Consider the following 17,948-nt stretch of genomic DNA (forward strand, 5'->3'; position numbering starts at 1 on the left):
CTGATGTCAAGGGGCATCAAATGTTATGTAGGTCATGGGCCCTGCGGGTGGGCCTGACCCCCTCAAACAGCAAGTCTCTTAATATCTTCAAAACAGTTGAGATCCCCACCCCTTAACCATATATATTCTTGATCCTTAAAGGGCATCAAAAGGTATGTATGTAGGTAATGGGCCTCGATCGGGGTTAAATTTAATTTTTCAAAACCGTAATGCAAATCTATGGAACAGTTCCTATCATATCCCAAGATATCTATTAAATCATAAAAGGAGTTTTAGGATCTATGTTTTTTGAATTGATAAACGTCAATTTTCTGCTATTTTTTGACTCCCTGGATGAAATTTAAATTTTTAAAACCTTACTGCACATCTATAGAACAGTCCCTATCATATCCCAAGATATGATGTGTCTATCCATTAAATCATAAGAGGAGCTCTTGGATCTATAGTTTTATTTAGTGATAAACGTCAATTTTCTGCTACTATTTGACTCCCTGGATGAAATTTATATTTTTAAAACCTTATTGCACATCTGTAGGACAGCCCAATTATATCCCAAGAGATGACGTAGCTAATCAAAAAGTTGTAAGAGGAGTTCTGGGAACCATACTTTTTTTTGCAAAAAAACGTCATTTTGTTGTTGCCCACTGATCCCCTTAATAAAAAAAATTCTGGAACCTGATCACACCTCAATATGACACCCTAATCATATTCTAGAAGATCATTTGGCTACTGCCAAAAAAATGACGTTTTTGAAACCAGTTTGTTTTTAACATTTATGGAAATTTTGAAAATAATCGATGAATTCGATGTAATGTATCTTGAAGCATTGGTTTTTAAGAAACTTATTTACGAATACCTTGAAAATAGTCAGATGTTAAATAATACGAACACTAGTACTTTAGATAGTTTTTGCAGTCATATGTATTCATACGCCAGAGTTCAATAAAGTCTCGTTCAACCATCGGCTGTCTCCGTAAATCTCCGACAAGCAGAGTCATTCTATATTAAGAGGTCGCGTCATCAAGCTATCACGTGACATGATGTACACATTCTCTTGCTTGTTGAAGATTAACGGAGACAGCCGAGCATCTGGTTGAACGAGACTAGAGTTCATTATTTCTTGGATCCATACAATTTTTTGAATATTTCGATTACTTATACATAGTTTAATGGAATCAATTCTATCTTTAATCATTACACAAGACCATTCATATGGTTTTTTTTCAAAATTTTTGTCGGAAAAGTCCGATAATTCATATTATAAAAATGTGCATAATTCATCAATCAACTACTTGCCAAGCATAGTACATGTCGTTGATTTTAAAATGAATAATAATCGATAAAATCAACTCCCGTCAGTACTTCAGTTCTTTGTTGTTCGAGTACTCTCAGCATTTTGACGATTTTCCTTATTGAATGGCTGCTAGCTTCAGCATGGTTATAATGCCTAACATTATGGAGTAAACTTTTCATAATTTTGGTTTTATTATTAATTCTGGGTGATGCACTTGCATACCCAGTAGTTTGTAGTAGTGGAAAATCGTCAATGTAAGTATAATTCAAGAACAATATCGAGTCTATTCTTTTATCGTCAATAAACATAATTTTGTTTTATAGTGTCTTGTATCTCCAAATAATTTTAATATGTTGTAACTCGTTATAATGAGATACATACATGTAAATGTAACTCGTTCAGATGACAACCATACCCCTATAAAATGCGTCAGTATCTTGTTATAACAGAAGGATTTTTATTTCCCGAAATATACCCCTTCTTTCACTTTAAGTTTTTTTTTAATTTTTGTTACTTTCTGTAAACTGCAGTAAAAATTACAATATTGTAAAGACTATTTCACAAATAATAAAAAGAAAAATATACTGAAAAACTTTAATCTATAAGGGGGTCATTATTTTACAGGGGTCACTTTTCTTCATGTAGAGTGTGCTCATTTTTAAGAAATGACACTTATTCTTCAGGCAAAAGGGTCATTTTTCTACGTAGATTAATGACCGGGGGTAATTTTTCTACGTCGAATAATGGCCCCTGGTCATTAATCTACGGGGGTCATTATTCTACGTGTAACACCGGCCATTTTGAAGTCTTCGAGAAAGACTGATTCTGATTGGACTATCAGGAATATTAACCAATGACATTGAGTTTAACATAAGCTATCAAAATTGCCAGCCTTGTCAGAAGTCGATGTAATTGCAGAATAAGAGTTCAGTTTGGAGAGTATTTAAGGAAATTTATCGCGCTTTGAGGATAGAAGTAAAGTTTTAAAAATGAGGACTGGAAGTGACGGTTGACAAAATTAAAGCGGTTAAACGCATCTATCAAATGCTTATCATCCATGTAAGTTTCGTGCCTTGATCACTTGCACATTCTGAGATCTCGTGACTAAACATTTGTTTAAACAAGAGGCCCATGGGCCACATCGCTCACCTGAGGAACAATAGGTATGATAAAATCAGCTTAATGGAGTCATAATACAAACAATCTGGACAATGTACAATAATACATGTAGATCCTGTATAAATAAAATCCATTTTCCCCCCTGGATATTCTTATGTTTATAATCATTAGTCCCTTTTCTAACAGGATGATTTTATAGTCATATCACATGTTGAGTATTGCAGTCCTCAAAAAGATCCTTTACAATTGTTTATATATGGGATATTAAAGGACATATCGCATGTTTCTAAAGTATACGACATTTTACATTTTTTGGCTTCCTTGTGTATCTAATAATTACTCCTAACAGTTTGTTAACGGTATAAAAGCGGTAATTAGCCATAATATCAATTTAAAATATAGCCCCGATCGTTTAAAAACTCGTTAATTAGATATCGTGTCACGTGGTACAGCGACGTCACATGCGACCTTCTTCGAACAGCTGATTGTAAACAAATTGTAGGATTAGCATTATCTTCTTTAAATTTTGACATAAAAAGAATCTTATTATTCAGTCGTACATGATTGAGCCACTAGTACGGATAAAAAACGATGATATTGCTGAAAAAGCGACGATGAAGTCGGCAATGACGATCAAATTGATCGACGTGTAAACATTGTAAACACAACTTAGTAAGGATTGTAGCTCAAATAAATCTGTTAAAGGTGTTTATTTATTAAAATCTACAACAGTCTTGGTTTTTGACGTTCCTAACGACTCAGAATGTTCATTATTGTAAAACTGTGGTGCACAAGAAGCTTGTTTCTTCGGCAGTAACTGATCACATCTTTCTATAAGGTTGTTTACTCTATATTACACTGGATTATAAAAGAAGGCAAGAACGTTTTCCTTAATTATTGTTTATTTCTGTAAGATCCCATCTCCGTATTTTTTTTCCATTTACGTATAAATGTATATCAACAAACTTTGTCTATGCATACATGAACGTATAGTTTAACAATAAAAAAAAAGAAAACAGCTAATGAAGCGAGGCGGTATCCAAAATGGCGTCCCCTCTCGTTATTTTTCTCCGATGAATTTGCGTTTTGTACACAGGCCCCTGTGCATAAACTTCTATGTTTTTCTTTTTGAGAAATGAATACGATTTATTTATGAAACTATAATTACAAAAATATACCATATATTTATAAATCCTCTCGTCGACAGATAGACCCCTATTTGTCACAAGATTTCCGCATACTTTCGTAAGGGAAACTTAAAAAAACAACAGTCGAAATCCCCATTTTCGGTGGCTAAATCACCCGCAGGAGGCACAGAACACCATCATGTCCCGTTATCGACAATTTAATAGGTGATAATTAGTTTAATTGTCGTTTAAATCTAATCCAATTACAAAGATGGCTAACAGCACCCTCTCGCTCGAGGTTGTATATGACGTCACACATCATGGCGGGTAGATCGAGAGAGAAAATATGCATATCGCGACATTTGAATTTCATCGCTTTCAAACTCACGAATTAGGCAGAATATTTTATGAAAACGTTAATAAACTTCATTTTTAATGAGTATAGAATGATTTTATTTTAAAAATTCCGAAAATCGAAAAACATGCGATATGTCCTTTAAGCTACATTAAACTCTGAACCTTCTTGTGAGGCCGAAGAATTGTCCTGGAGCCAAAGTCTTAACAATTATAAAGAATCATCTGGCTGATTAGTTTACTATTTACTCTAAATATTCCTATGTAAAACTTTAACACCCCCCCCCCAATGTGGCCTCACCCTACCCCCAGGGATCATGTTTTCACAACTTTGAATCTACACTACCTGAGGATACTTCCACACAAGTTTCAGCTTTCCTGGCTGATTAGCTTCTGAGAAGAAGATTTTTAAAGATTTACTCTATATATTCCTACGTAAAACTTCGACCCCCATTGTGACCCCACCCTACCCCTGGGGGTCATGATTTTCACAACTTTGAATCTACACAACCTGAGGATGCTTCCACACAAGTTTCAGATTTCCTGGCTGATTAGTTTTTGAGAAGAAGATTTTTAAAGATTTACTCTATATATTCCTATGTAAAACTTTGATCCCCATTGTGGCCCCACCCTACCCCCGGGGGTCATGACTTTCACAACTTTGAATTTACACTACCTGAGGATGCTTCCACATAAGTTTCAGCTTTCCTGGCTGATTAGTTTCTGAGAAGAAGATTTTTAAAGATTTACTCTATATATTCCTATGTAAAACTTTGATCCCCATTGTGGCCCCACCCTACCCCCGGGGGTCATGACTTTCACAACTTTGAATCTACACTACCTGAGGATGCTTCCACGCAAGTTTCAGCTTTCCTGGCTTTCTGGTTCTTGAGAAGAAGATTTTTGAAAATTTCTCGAAATTTTTCATTTATTTCTAATTATCTCCCCTTGAAAACGAGTATGCCCCTTAATTTTCACAACTTTGAATCCCCTTTGACTAAGGATGATTTGTGCCAAGTTTGGTTGAAATCGGCCCAGTAGTTCTTGAGAAGATGTGGAAAATATGAAAAGTTTACGGACAGACGGACGGACGGACGGACGGACGGACGACAGACAAAATGTGATCAGAATAGCTCACTTGAGCTTTCAGCTCAGGTGAGCTAAAAAGGCTATCTAAGGTATTTGTTTCTTGCATTATAAATCACCGTTGCGAGATGGGTCCGTCCAGTGTGAGACGGCGGTGTGAGACAGCAGTGTGAGATTTTTCTGTCCAACACTGTGTATTACTGTATTACTGTGTATTGTAAAATGTAAACAAACATCGTATGCTGCAAAAAAATGATAAATGATGGAGTCATTAATTTGCTTAGTTGATTACAATTCAATCATATTTTCATTGAAAATATTGTCATTGTCGTATGCTCTCTTCTTCACTTGCTCTATTTGTAGCACGTGGTGGTATAAACCGAAAGTACACTTCTAAACATCAAAAGAGAAAGTTGTTAAATATCACTTTTATGTAAAATAATGCGAGAAAAATAATCATTCTTTTCATACTCGTATGAAAAAGTGAAATTCCACATTGGGGCCAAGATTCAAGGTTTAGGACTTGGAAAAGCCTCCTCCTAGACCATGAATCTTAATGTCTTCTCGGTAGAATTTCACTATCCACTTAATAATGAATGATTCTAGTAATCTTTATGAGATATTTATATCTTACTGGAAGTATAATTTTCTTTATTTGGTATCGGATAGTTGACATATGTAAGGATTTATACTAATATTTCAATTCTATGTGAAAAATAATAATTTTTGAAGTGCTTCCGGTGACGACCGGGAGCAATGACGAACAAAACAAAATAGTTTAAAACACATCTACAAAAATAGGTCTATAATCCTACAAAATCTGAAAGCTCAAATCCTTATTATTATTTAGATTTCGATGTCACAAGCTTTTTGTCGCGGGACAGGAAATAAACAACAGGAAATGAATTTTGGAAAATGAAATCAGGGGGCGGGGGTTGGGCAGAGAGCTGCCCCTCCCCCCCCCCCCCCCCCCCAAGGATTTGGTTTTTGAAGATTATGGAAAGTTTTTTTTGTCTTGTCAAGATTTTTTGGATAAATCAGCCCCCCCCCCCCCTTTCAAAAACGATACTACATGCCTGTAGGAATATGCTAAATTTTTAAAGTTTAAAAGCATAATATGGAAAGCTAAATTGTCATGGCAATATTTTAAAACTGTATCTATATTCTGAAATGAAAAATTGGAAGATTTAAAGATAGATCCAGCCTTTTAGAAATTTTACTCAAACATATTTGAACAGTTAAAATAACTTATTCAAAATACCAACAAATTTATTTTTCTAACAGTGAGCTTCAGCTCAAATAGTACGAATATTGAAATGCCAAATGTTAACACTTTCACTCACTTTGTATTGGGAAAAAATTGAAATGTACAAAATAGACGTAATTTAACGATCATTGTACTTTGTTCCATGTTTCATGCTTCTACTGCTTTTTGCTTAATATTTCGAACACTATAAATACATTTGTGCTCAAACTACGTTCATCTACAAAATAGAAAATTCCGACGAATGATATCCTTAAACATATAAAAACCGGGGTTTTCATACAACATTATACAATGTAATTATATACAATGATTGAAAATGTACAACGTTTGTGAGAATGAATATGTGTTGATTACTTAGACCCTTTAATGATTGACATTATCGATAATCTTATAAACCCTATAACAGTGAATTTCGTTCTAATGTGTGACCCTCTCCTTTTAATGAATAAAAATGAGTAGAATGGGTGGACCTTGGTACAAAAGACGATATGTAAATGAAGAAATAAAGCAGATCGGACAAGACTCGTTTTCTTATCACTTGACTTTATTTATAAATTCTCACCATTTGGGGGGAAATTAGCGATCAGAAATGAAACTTGTTGATAATACTAATTACAAATAATGCATTGAATTTCTCATAAATGAAGGAAATTGGCATATAAAGTCACGTCGAACACGATCACCGAAATCTATGTCACGTCACACGAGTAACATTACACAAGTTGAGCTTTTTTAAAAAGCTCACCGTCTTTAGAGTAAACCTTAATCAAAAATCAATTATCAAGAATAACTAAACTCTTTTTTATATAAATTTCACATCCTCTATATACCATGGCGTGTGGAACTTTTTTATTTCGTTATGAGCCTTTCAAGCCTGCGTGTCAAAAATTGAGAAATGTGTACCACATGCTTGCAAGTTGAGATCGATTATAGTAGCGGAAAAGAGATCTTGAGAAGGGTCGTATTTTTTTTTATAAAATCAAATTAAAATAAAAGTTGTACCACTGCATTTAGCATTACTGACTGGGGTTGAGGGCAACATTGATAATATTAGCCCCCGAGGGACGAAATATTGCCCGACGCGAAGCGGATGGCAATATTTTCGTCCCAATGGGGCTAATATAATGTTGCCCGAAAACACAGTCAACATTTGTTTTGTTATATGAAGAAACAAACCAGTAATTTAGAACAGATCGTCGTAATTTTCTCAGCTCAACAAAGAATTCAATTTTGTGCAAAGTTCATTTCCAAAATATCCTCTGCATCAAACGGTCACTTGTGATATTCCGCCGACCGTACGAATAAACATACAGATGTTCTACCTGATTTTACTTCACAGTAAGTCGCAAATCCTTATATCCGTTATGATAGCAAACCGTCGCATTGCGCGTCCGTTGTTTACTTGCCTTGCCTTGACTGACTGTCTTTTATGACGTCACCTTGTTTGGGAGTCGCAAAAGTTATTTACATCATTGTTTACGAATCAACAAATCAGAGGCGATTATTTGAAATAGAGGGAATGTTTTCTAGATATTATTCCTAGCTGGTCAATATAAAAAATATTGACTGGTCAATATTTTTCGGACAAGCTAATTATTACAATTATTGACTATTCGTCTATATAGAGTTATATAGTGACAATATATTACTGAATATAACAAATTGTTTTATTGATATTAGTTTTACCTATCTAATATGCAAATATCTTTACTGATATAAGCCATACCGCAACAAATATTCACTTTTTTGAATAATATAAACAATGCAAAAAAAAACAAAAACAAATAATTTTAATAGATACCATCGAATATTGCTTTCAACTAGTTGTACTGGAAAATTAACAGTTGGATTTCATTTATTGCAATTTGTATTGCTTTTCTGTTTTCTCACTTTTTAAAATTTGAAATCAAAGAAATTTGTTTAGTCGTACGTAAAAAAAATCACCAGGAAATTATCTCCCTTGCGCCGAATAGTATTTCAACCAATAAAATAAATGTAAATTTTCACATCATGTATTTTCTACCAATCACAACGTAGAGAAAGTGTGCAACCCGGAGACTGTTAGTCTCGTTCAACCAGACGCTAGGCTGTAGACAGGCAATGCCAGTCTAGATAAAGCGTCACGTTAATGTTTGTGATCTCAAAACGAGGCTTCCCAAAATACTGGTATTGAATTTGATTGGTTGAAAAATCATACCTCCTATAACATGTAAACAATGACGAAAGCAACAGTTACTATTTGTGATCGAATGAGTTTGCCGTTTAAACTGAATGATCTCAACTAAAAAAGTTTAATAACGGTTATAAATGGAAAGAATTTATTTACAGTGTAACCTAATGGGATAGGGTAGAACCAATAAATGTTTTTAAAGTATTTTAATTTAAAATCTAGCTATCGTGTAACATTCACTGCTTCGTCAAATTTAAGTTCATCCACGTTTAATGAGTCTATGGAAAGCGAGACTATAGTATAAGACTAAATCGACGTAAGTTCCTTAATTTTAACAGCAATAAAAAAAGTACTGTATATCACACAAACTTAAACCGGTGTAGTGAAAAATAATGATCCCAGTCATTATTCTACGTCGAAAAATGACCCCAGTCATTATTCTACGGGGGTCATTATTCTTCATTACACCGGCACACATTGACACACCGATTCAAAATGAATCTAAATCCATATGGAAAAATCACGTACACTTTATTCATGAGCTAAATGCCACGTGACACAGTTCTCATTAATATTCATGTCTTCAAATCGTCTCCCTTACGAATGAAAATTAAATACCTTTTATGTATGAAATTTGTGTGATTACGTCAAACCTTTTTTTTTAATGAGAACATGTGTTGGGGCAATGCATAGATTATCTGTGTACGTTTTTGTCACCACAATAAGTGATTCACACTTCAAATTCACTTTGAATGCCTCTTTATCAAACTATTATAGAAAATCTTAAAATAGGACCATGCCGGCTAAAATGAGTAAACTAATAAATAAACAGCTAAAAACATCAGCTTGAAAAAGAATAGAATTATAACCTGAAAAATCTCATTCAATTTATAACGATAATTCTTAAATAGAAATATGCAATATGCCTAATGATCCAATATAAAGCCTAAATGCCTATAGTCGCAAGTCTGAAAGCTTTCTGAGAAAGTCTTGAAAAATGCTTAATTGAATTTTAGACAAGATTCCTGACACAACTAGTTTGCAATGTAAACTTTGTAAATATATGAGTAACTACTTTACCTATGAATGGCAAGTATTTTAGAAATAATTCCAAAATCCCTTCATGACGCCTTTCATTGCTAAAACACACTTTATTCCTACAACGCCCCGCTTCGATTTTCAGATTCAAAGGAACCGCCATCTCAATATCTGTGTAAACAAAACAAGCACATTCTTATCCCGGATGGTGTAAATGACACAATCAAATGAGGAGAAAATATTTCCGAAATACTTATTTTTTAAAATTTGTGATCTTTATCATTCCTTTCTATATATTCCATTGTACTAAAAATCACCATTGTGTTAACAATATGGCCGCTATGCAAATTAGTAAAAAGGTACACCATTTCTCCATATGCGGCGCCCCATATCGGTAGCTGTTATCAATGTGACGCTTTACCAGACTCTCTGCTCGTCGAAGGTTTACGGAGACAGTCGAGCGTCTGGTTGAACGAGACTAGACTTCCAAGGAAGACATTAAAAAGGGTATGTGACAGTTCACAGAAGATAAACAACATCAGTTTTTGATAGGGAAGACACGCTCGACTTTTGCATTTTTAGACGTTACATATGGGCACATGAGGTACATTTTTCTCTTTTCACATAAAGATAGATTTTAACAATATACGTTGACCAGCTGAAGAGAAAATTTTTTTAATGCAAAAATGTTTTTAATTGTTCAATTGTGGGGTGGAGCTTAGTCTAAGGAGATTGAATATAAAAAGTATACTCCTACCATGAATTATGATTTATATCACCCATTTAATTGTTTTGTCTTGTGTAAGAAAGGGAGTCTTAAGAAACATTGCACATTGTTAATAGATTTGAAAATAAAGACTAGGCAGATCTCAGGTCTGACTATTTTGGCCCACAATAACAGGTTTTATATCAAAGCTTTTAACAAAGGTTTTAAACTTTAAACAATCCATTTTCCATAACATGTAAGTTGCCCAAATATCGTATCTGCGACCTGCTTTCTATGCTTCATCACAGATTGCTTGGATTGATGTAGATATTAAATAATCTCTATCCACAAACCGCAGATTTAATTTAAAAAAACAAAAAATCCTAAGTTAAATCCTATGGGTAATTTGTTGACCATCCAGCTCAGCGGGCAAACGGACTCTAGGCGGACAGGAATTGGGGCAAACAGAGTTTAAGGGCAAATGAATTCGTTGAATTGGTGGTAAACTCATATGCCGAAGGTCCGACCACAAAAAAAAAGTTTGCAAATTCGCAGAATAAGTTCCTTATCATATTTCAAGTCACGGTGGTGTGACTGTTTTAGAATAAAAACGAGATGGCGGTTATGTTTACAGTGTATAATCATCCAAAAGGTAGGAGGTAATTGTTCATAAAGAGAAAAATAAATAAATACAGGTGTCTTAGCCCTAGGTACGTATGATATGTTTGTAAGAAGAGGTCAGGGGTGGCGATAAAGAACGTTATACATGTAATCATTTGAAAGAAATACGAAATATGATTAGAACGTATTGGCTTCTCCTCCTTGTTACCAATCAATTCACCAATTATTATAAATATTTATTTACTTAATATTAAATATTATGTTGTCTTGGTGCAGTTTCATTATTAGTAAGATGTTTCTGTTTTATTCAGACACACCAGCCGATGTAAAAAAAATCGTGACGGCAGCAGTTAACTTTCTAGACACTTACATTCTTGGTGAGGAATACAAACCATGGAACATGTTTTTCTCTGGTTCATTCAAAGGATTTGGGGTGAGATTTATAGATTTAGAACATAACCAACTATTTCATCCCATCAGAAGTCGCTAAATATATGAAAGTTAGGCATATTAATTTGTCAGCAACGTCATATTTTCAGTTGACAGTTGAAAGAGCCGTAAACACTTGATTTGGGCATAACTTTTGATCAGAAAGATTCAGTTGTGTTCTACCTAAGTTGCTTCGCTCCCTACTGCTTCTTCTTGTTGGCTAAGGGAAAGTGGGGACATAAGATGAAAATCGGCAGGTGTTTTGACCCATAGGATTTGATTAGATAGCATTTAACCTATTCTTTGTGCACACTTTTCGAATCATATGATCGATGTTTTGTTTTTTTACGAAGAGCAAATTGTCAATAAAAGTTTGAAATGCATTTATTTTTAATCAAAATCTGAATATTACAACAAGAGGCGTTATATGAACAATCCTACTTATTTACAGCTGTGTTTAAATGATTTTGTTATCTCTAGGTCTTCTATCCACGAATTCGAAACGTGTAAAGATTACATTTTTCTACGTAGAAAAAGCCGCTTTAAAAAAAAGATGGTTGGAAAGATAACAAAAATGTGTACTTTAAAAATATTTATTGGGGAGTTTATATGTCATGTATACAAGTAGACGCTATTTTAAATTCATCTTCAATCCCATGTTTTACATATTTATATATGAGACAAGTGTAATAAAGCATTTGGTTGACAATGACTATTTAATGAATAGATAATTCTTTCTTTTATGATTTATAATTAACTTGTACTTTGAATACAAACACAAATATTTTATTGGCACAACACAATTACAATAATTTGCAAATGCCTAATACATGTACAATGTATATGGATATTCATTCATTCATGTATTTATTATTATATTGTGTAAAACAACATATAGAAAATATACAATACCAGACAATATTATACAAAAAGCAAGAGTGTTTACTGTACACACCAACCTGGAGAGTTGACTCTCTTGTTTATAATTTTGATAAATTTACAATCAATTATGTTATAAATAACAGCTAATTTTTCACATGAAAATAATTCAAAAAATTTGAAAGCATTTGGTCATTCAAAATACATTGATGGAAAATAGGCTTTTCTATATTCATTCAAATCTGGACATATTATGATATAGTGATATTCATCGCCACTGTTATTTTTACAGATATTACAAAATACTGTAGTTGATTTCTAGGTATATTGTTCCATCTGCCTGCCTCCATTGGCAGTTTTGATTGCTTGTTCTAAATCTAAGAAATGTAGTATCATCATTTATAGAAGATCAGAGTTTATGTGATTTCTAGATACAAAAATATTATAAGTAAACAAATTTATAGATCAATCCTTTACTAGATGCGTTACAAGTGAGAGACTAATTTTTGTTTCCTTAACAACATTAAAAATCCATTTTTCATTGTCTACATTATGCGTCAACCACACAAAATTTACACTACATTCATGTAAAATATTCTGTACACATTCAACCCATTTGAAATTATGATTATTGTGTTTTGTTAACCTATGTAAAAATTATACAATATTGATTTTTTACCTATCGAAATCTTATCCATAAACTCAATACTCTAATTTTTACATGTACTTTCACACACAATGGATACCTAGCAAGTTCACCATAGATCATAAAATTTAGTGTTGATGTCTCCAGGCTAAGTACAAGTTTACAAAATTTAAGATGCAATTTTTCCATGATACATAAATTTTCAAAACCCCATAAGTTAGAACCATACACTAAAATTGAAACAATCATTTTATTGAACATAAGTTTACAATCAAGTAATAAATTTAATTCTCTTGACTTTTTTATTATTGCGTATATATCTGTGGTAGCTCTCGTCACTACATATTTTCTAGTACTGTATTCTTGAAAATTCAACTCCTAAATGTTTAAATAAATTCCTTGACAGATTCTATTTCGATACCATTGTATAGAAATGATACACTTGAAGTTTTACCAAAAATCATAATTTTGATTTTATCAACATAATTTACTTGTAATTTCCATTTTTCACAATACATATGAAAACAATGAAGCTGATATTGTAGATCATCTTCAGCTTCAGACATCAACACAGTGTCGTCCGCGTACAGCATAATCATGATTCCTAATGATTCAGTTTTTGTTATATTCTTAAGACAGGCTTTTAAGGCCTGTGACATTTTCGTGGGATAAAAAAATCTTCAAGATAGTTAGGTTATAATGCAAAAAGAAATATTTGAATGGTAACCGTATCATGATATTGATGGATGACTTAATATATACATTAACAACTGTATCTGGTCCGGGCGATTCGTTGTTTTAATAGTTTTTAAAACCTCCAAAACTTCGTCCGCAGTAGCTGGGTCATTGATCAATGAGTTACAAAAGGTATCTCAAACAGGTATTGTTTTTATTACATATCAGTATAAAAGATATATCATTATATTTCACATTCACACTAGTGGAAAATAGTTCTGACAACTAGATCTCGTTACGAGTAACGAATAAGTCTTCCGTCCGATTAGTTTTATACTATGGAAGGGAATTACCGCCAAAATTCTATGTATCTTGCTTTTATTCTTATTATGCTTACTTCTTTATTCTTCATTACATTTACACTTGCATGTCACTTTATTGTTTTCATATTCATGCTTATCCAATTTCACTTTGATTCTCTTTGATCCTTCATTGTTTTCTTAATTCTATGTTGCAACATTCTCTTCTTATTCGTGTAAATTCTTTCTTCTATCTCTGTTACAAACACGCAAACCATAAAGCACTTTCAATAAAGACGAATACAAGTTGCATGAATTTATTGCTGCATTATGACGCCAGGCGGCAGTGTGCGCGCTACAATTGCTGCTCCCCGAAAAAACCAACGTAGCTAGCTAAATGTGGGATGTTCGCACCATGACATTTCGCTCCAATGTTTATATGTTAATGTACTAAGGGATAATTTATAATTTTGTTTGCCGGGGAGGGGGTGGGGGGGGTAGGTCGAGTTCTATTTTTAGTAGGTTTACTATGTGAATTTAAAAAAGTTTGAATTTTCAAGGGTGGTGGGGTGACTGGGTCATTGATGAATGGGGTGACTCTTAAAATAAAATAAAATTCTAAGTCTGCACATCAGTTATTATATGAGACGATATAATCTTACAGTTCTCATAATTAGACACGTATCATAATTATCATCATCCCAAGCTTATGGAAGTCGGTCAATTCAACTATTCATTTAATCAAGACGACATGTATGAGGTTTATGTCTCTAAGTTACATGTATCATAGCTTAAACACCTTCAAATCTAAATATGGACATTCAGTTACATGTACATGATTTATATTAAAATAAACAAACCTACAATAAGCATGGCTGTGAGTGATACATACACATTTTTATCACTTCAAAAATCTGTGTAAATAAGAAGCATATATTATTAATGTTTTGTATTTTGGAAGAAAAAATATTTTATTTAGAACTTTATACATGTATAAGAATTTTTATTAAGATTTGATTTAGATTTTAAACCAAAACGTACAAACAGTCATATCGATATCACATAACGTATTTTAATCTCTTACTCATTGTGTAATTAATTCACTGATAATTTAGATTCGTTAATTTTACCGCGTTTACCTCTGCGACTCCACCGTTCTGTGCCGAATCGCAAGAATATAAAATCGCGTGCACCAAACTTAGTTTTCATATCACAAGTTCAAAACTTTTAGAAAAATAAGTGACATTTTAAAACCTGCAGTTTTAAGTTTTTTAACCTGGAATTTCACGCGGATATTAATTCATCGCATTTAATCAGGGATACACAGTACTGTAGCCTAACGAGAGGTACATAGTGATTCATGCAAGTGATAATTTTCACACGTACTAGAGTACAAGAAAAGCTACTTCTAAGTATTTCGTACCCCAGTCCTTTTATTGTTTTTCAAAAACATCTTTAATTTGGTTTAAATTTATTTCTATTTCATCTACATGTTCCACGGGTACCTATGGACAGAACCGTGCATCATCCCACCTCTTTTCACCTCAAATGAAAATAAAGTCCTGTCGACAAGTACTTATGCTTCCTCTTTTAAACATTAAGCGTTCCTGCAAATAATTTGTTACTGCATAATTATATATATATATATATATATATATATATATATATATATATATATATATATATATATATATATATATATATATATATATATATATATATATATATATATATATATATATATACGGTACATCATTGCATTGCGGATCTGGAATGAGATCAGATCCACCTCAAATGGAAAATTCACACTTATTTAATCAACCAATAAAAAAATTCATACAAAACTAGATCGTACTCGTTGCGAGCAACGAGTGGGTCTTCCGTCCGATTTCTGAATAAATGAGATAAAATCCTTCACTTTTAAGACTAAATTGTTAATCAACGCAAACAAAAAATTAGGAAAAAAAATTTCGGCACGCGAAGCTTGAACCCGGGTCGCCTGGGCACATGTCCACGACTCTAACGACCGAGCTACTCAGACTCTCGCTTCAGGACTTTGATGCTTAATATCTCGGGAACACATCAATCGATTTCAAAACAAATTACATATTCTAATTCAGTAAAAGAGTCTCTATCAACCCATTAGAAAAATATATTAAAAGCAAAAAGTTGAAAAAATCGATTTTTTATATTTCCTTCCGGTGACGACTGGAAGTGACGGCGGACGTTTTTATGACCATGTTGCAACAGGTAAAAGTGATGTCTATCTTCACTGAAAATTTCAGCCCTATATCTTTATTCGTTTTTTAGATCTCTAGCCGACAAAAATTGACTTTTAAAAATTGTAAACGGACGATAACTTCCGACCAGAAGTGATTATCAAGAAATTGAAACGGCGGTACAAACTTCAGATGCCGACACATCATCCCTTAAAATTTTAAGAAAATCGAATGAGCCATCTTCGAGAAATCGCCTGCACAAAATTTGTAAGACAAAAAAAGAATAAAAAGAACTAGATACGATCTCGTTACGAGTAACGAGGAGGTCTTCCGTTCAATTTTTAAACGATACCATTAAAATATCAATGAAATTTCAGAATTTCCACTCAACCCCTCCCATTCAGATAATGTAAACGATTGTTTTAATCTTTTCAAATGCTTCACAAAGTGTTTTGCTTTTTCACATACAGCACATTAAAGATTTAAGGTTTAGGTCCCCTAAAAAATCCTAATTACGTCTTCGATGGGTGTGGCAATGAGTTTTACAAACTGATATTGTTACGATCAACAACTTTGCTTCTATAATGCATTACAAAATCTTTATTGTTTTTAAGTTATTTGCAATAGAGTTTTCGTGTGCCTTGGCCCCAAACTTTAGGGGCCAGTCCCTTTTTTTGATTTCCTTGCAAAGGTCTTAAGAATACTAACATTTTTTGTTCTTACACCCATCTGAAATTGTTGATCATTTTTGAGATACAAATGATTGAATATTTTAGGGGCCAGCCCTTAAGATTCCTAATGGGGACAGAAATTCGTTTTTTGATAAGTGGAATCGATTTAAATCATTAATTCAAACATTTTCTCTTCTATGATGTCTAACAAAATAGGTCTACTTCTCTAGTTATATTGCGTGAAAGTTTAAGTACTTTGGCCCCAAAAAATCCCTAATTACGTAATAAATGGGCGTGGCAATATTTTTTTCTAAAAGTTATTGGTACGATCAACAACTCTCTATAATGCATTACAAAATCTTTATCGTTTTTAAGTTATATGTAAAAAAGTTTTCGAGTGACTTGGCCCCTAATTTAAGGGACCAGCCCCTTTTTCTTGATTTCTTTGAAAAGGACTTAAGAATACTAACATTTTGTTTTCTTACACCCATGTAAAATTGTTGATCATTTTTGAGATACAAATGATAGAATATTTTAGGGGCCAGCCCTCTAGATCCTGAATGGGGATAGAAATTCGTGTTTTGATAAGTGGAATCAATTTAAATCATTAATTCAAACATTTTCTTTTCTATGATGTCTGACAAAATATGTCTACTTCTCTAGTTATATTGCGTCAAAGTTTAAGTACTTTGGCCCCTAAAAATCCCTAATTTCGTAAGAAATAGGCGTGGCAAGGATTTTTTCTAATAGATATTGGTACGATCAACAACTTTGCTTCTATAATGCATTACAAAATCCTTATCGTTTTTAAGTTAATTGTAATAGAGTTTACGAATGCCTTGGCCCCTAAAATAAGGGGCCAGCCCTTTTTTCTTGATTTCGATGGAAAAAACTTTTAATTCTCTACCACTTTTGTTATATATGTCTTAACAAAATATCAACTGATAAAAAGATACAGATCAAAACGTTTGAAAATTTTTAGTGAAAATTCGTACTCAATTTTCGTGGCCAGGCGAGCTCCAAGAAATGGCGCCACTGGCGTTAAACAAAATAATAGTGCACAACTTCAGACTATAGACTACCTATCCTGAAAATTTCATAGTCATATCTCTGATAGTTTCTGAGATCAGCTCTGCACAAAATAGGTCGTAAAAAACTACAAAATGGCCGATAAAACGACAACAAAAATTTCAAAAACATATAAAATTCAGATTATGACTCATCATTTGTGGAAAAATTGCTGAAATCGGCCGAATAGTTTTCGAGAAATCGCGTGCACAAAATTTGGGGAAAAAAAAATAATAACTAGACACGATCTCGTTGCGAGCAACGAGGAGGTCTTCCGTCT

At 33.2% G+C, this 17,948-nt stretch overlaps 1 protein-coding gene across 4 annotated transcripts in view; it reads left to right on the plus strand.

Annotated features, from left to right (window-relative positions):
- The window catches only part of LOC128187905 (uncharacterized), a 403,124-nt gene that overhangs the window by 69,154 nt on the left and 316,022 nt on the right, over positions 1 to 17,948 (plus strand). For 3 of the 4 annotated variants that reach the window (XM_052858589.1, XM_052858588.1, XM_052858587.1), the window contains exon 8: positions 11,094 to 11,215. In XM_052858589.1, coding sequence (XP_052714549.1) covers positions 11,094 to 11,215 — 122 coding nt within the window. Of the gene's footprint in view, positions 1 to 11,093; positions 11,216 to 11,321; positions 11,573 to 17,948 lie in introns of those variants that run through there. The other variant, XM_052858590.1, reaches the window with a different exon arrangement.

Source organism: Crassostrea angulata, chromosome 6 (assembly GCF_025612915.1).
Source record: "Crassostrea angulata isolate pt1a10 chromosome 6, ASM2561291v2, whole genome shotgun sequence".
Classification (NCBI taxonomy): Eukaryota; Metazoa; Mollusca; class Bivalvia; order Ostreida; family Ostreidae; genus Magallana; species Magallana angulata.